This window comes from Zeus faber (assembly GCF_960531495.2).
Source record: "Zeus faber genome assembly, chromosome: 2".
Lineage (NCBI taxonomy): Eukaryota > Metazoa > Chordata > Actinopteri > Zeiformes > Zeidae > Zeus > Zeus faber.
The window spans coordinates 16,353,607-16,356,743 of record NC_137189.1 but is presented as its reverse complement, the minus strand read 5'-3'; the positions used below and the strand labels follow the sequence as shown (position 1 = coordinate 16,356,743).

General features: G+C 46.5%; 1 protein-coding gene across 1 annotated transcript; it reads right to left on the bottom strand.

The window, feature by feature from the left end:
- Positions 1–824: 824 nt before the first annotated feature.
- On the bottom strand, positions 825–2,065 carry alkal2a (ALK and LTK ligand 2a; the record flags this gene model as incomplete). The annotated part of the gene is made up of 4 exons (XM_080023128.1): positions 825–898; positions 1,129–1,209; positions 1,486–1,539; positions 1,822–2,065. The coding sequence occupies 4 exons, from the start codon at positions 2,063–2,065 to the stop codon at positions 834–836; spliced, it is 444 nt and encodes a 147-aa protein (XP_079879254.1). The 3' UTR covers positions 825–833.
- Positions 2,066–3,137: the final 1,072 nt, after the last annotated feature.

Below are 3,137 nucleotides of genomic sequence, written 5' to 3'. Positions count from 1 at the left end.
TTTGGTAATTACTGTTTTTTTACCTGGTAAAATGCATAAAAAAAACAATTATACCAATAAATTTGAAACTTGCAGGTCAAAATGCCCGGTAATAATACTCAGACAAAACGTCCTGATGGAGCGGATGAGACGGGCCAGTGGTCTGCCCGGCACCCGCACCTAAGGCGGTGCTCCGACCCTCACTTTCATTGTGCTAGGGGGTTTGTTTCACCCTCTGACTCGTGCGTGAGACGATCTGTCAGGCCTAGCACATCTGGTCACTACACCGGTAGCAGGGGGGGGCCGTCCCTCCCCGTGCCCTCACTCCCTGCCGCTTCCCAGAGCCAGCAAACACTCAGTCTACGGCTCCGGAAAGCGGCGCGGTCCGTGCAAAGGGCGCTGCAACCAAGGTGTACATTATATCTTTGTTTGTAACATAGCCTGTTATTGAAACGTGAACGATAAGGTTCAAAATTGTCAGGTCAAACTAATTCTTTTCGGACACTGGACTCACCACGTTTTACAAAAGTGGTGTAATTGCACTCAGACACAATAGGGGCGCCAAATCCAAAATAGCAAAAGTTATATAGTGCCATTTCTCATGACATGGTGTGTTGGATTAATCCAGGCACTGGACAGGATTAGCAGATGTTCTACCTGTGATGAGTTGCACATGTGTACATACATGTGTGCATTCTACTCGCGCTCTCATGTCTGCCTTGCTCTATCAATGGCATCAGGCCAGCCCCCTTATCCCGGCACACATCTTGTGGAAATCAATGTCTCTCAGGGGTCTTAGCGAGAGTAATGCGTTCACGAAAGATTAGGAAATGGGGCAATGTACCTTGAGTGCGCTACCCCTCCGTACACCGCGGGCTGCCCGCTAACCGCGTGAGAAGGCGCGCACATCTTTTGAAGTCTAAATAGGAGAGAGGAAAGACATGATGGGGAGCGTCAGTATACATATGTGTTTATACTTTACTATATTATATACTGTATATTGATGATGTGCCATATGCTTGTACTTTTAGACAGCCCTTTGCTTCCCAGTGTTATTTATGAGAACCATGTGTTGTTCTGGGAAATTATAGGGATCAGCCCAGTGGAGCAAATAACTCATTGTGGGGTCAGCGTGGTTGCGGAACTTACATGCAGGTACTGTGCAGTCCCTCGTGTTGTGGTACAGTCTGTACACATGCTTCCTGCACTTGGGACTGAAGTGCAGAGGTCCTGGAAAACGAAAAAGGAAAGATAAAGAAATGGTTTTGGGTCACTCATCTGCTCTGACATCCATCTCTCCCCCATGTGAGGTCAGATGTAAGAGACTGATAAGAGTCTGGTGTCTTTTAAGGGTGCGTTGAGTATGATTTGGTCAAAATTGATTTGAAAAGAGCGCGCGCGCGGACACACGCACGCACACACACACACGCACACACACACACACACACGCACACACACACACACACACACTCTGACACAATCAACACCAATATGCAGGCAGCTTACCTGTTAAGTGTTTAATGAACTTTTCTTTCTTCCTGAGGTCTCTTGGAAATATTTCTGTCAGAGATCAATCAGAGGATTGTAAGAGGGGGGGGTTAAAATTAATGGGGAAAAAAAAAGGATTTAAATTGGTGAGCTTGGATGATCCCATTTAAAATTTGAATTCACATTTTTTATAAAAAACAAGAACAAATGAATTCATTTTAATTTAAAAATGAAATTGCAATACAAGAAAATAATATAAAGATAAAGAATATAAAAGAAGGTCAAATAAATAATATAATATAAAAAAAGTAAGAATCTTTTGTTGCAGTGGGTCGTTTTGTCCATATCGCTCACCGATTATCTGGTCTCCTCTGTCGGACTTGAGGCTGCCCAGGTCCCTGGGTGTCACCGGGGGCTCTCTCCGGGACGTGGGGGTGCTCTCGGTGCTCCTCTGACCCTCCATGTGCCTGACTATCGCGGCTAACCGCAGCGGCACCATCGCGGCGGCGCCCCGGGGCGCGCACTCGCCAAAGTTCTCGGTCAGGGCGCAGACCAGCAGCACCAGTCCCACCAGGACGGGCTTGCGCTGTGCGTGCATGGCTCTGCTGTGTTGTGAGAACATGATCTATACTATCTATACAGGCACTTGTATGCAATTTAGGAGACACCTGCAAAAAAATAAAAAATAAATAAAGAAATAAAGAAAGTTTGAGTTACTAAACTTTGGAGTGGTTCCCAAAGCAAAGGTCTATTGCTGACTTTCGAGGCAAAGTGTCATTCTAAATGTCATTCCAAACGAAATGCCATTCCAAACATTTGGTACGGGTAATAAATATATATTTATATTTACCTTTGCGTCCGTGAAGCTTTCAAACAGGAATACACTCCCAGTGCGTCAAAAAACCTTAAAAAGGACAAATACAAGTGTTGAAAGAAAAAAAAGTTCCGTTCCTCATGGTATTGTCTATCCAATATAGATTCTTATTTTGAAGTCATAAAGCCAGGGTGGTCAGCCGTGTCGACAGTCCAACGACCCTCGCCGCTCCGTGTGTCCTGCACAAGTGTCAGATCTTCTGCCAAGCTTCACTTTTTATTCTCACTTGAAGATGCGGCGACCTGTCCCATGTGGATCACTCCGCCAATAAATGTCCGTTTAATCACCACCCAAAACATGTATTTGGATCACCAGTAACTCCAGCAAAGTGTACTTGTCTCTTCACTGGCGTGAAGTTTCCCGAACTTTTGCCCGTGCACCCCCCCCCCCCCCACCCCCACCCCGACCTCCACCCCAATCTTCCTTCCCTCTTCCGCCACTCTCCACTCTTTTCCCGCACTGCGCTCTTACTGGAAAAGCCTTTTCTCCTTCTTCCTTAGGCTTGGATTCCAATCAGCCGGACAGGACGTCAGGACGTGCACCACGGATACCGGCATCTCACTTGGTTATGATCCCATGGGTATCATGATTGTTTTCTCATACACTAGCGGCTTTCAGATCCATACAAATAACACAATTACGCACTCTGGAGATCAATTACGCAAAGAGCTTGCTGCTGGTGGTGCTGCTGGTGCGACTCACTTGGAGCTGAATGCGCGCGCACCTGTGTGTGTGTGTGTGTGTGTGTGTGTGTGTGTGTGTGTGTTTCCTGCTCAGCTTCCCACCCCTTCAACAC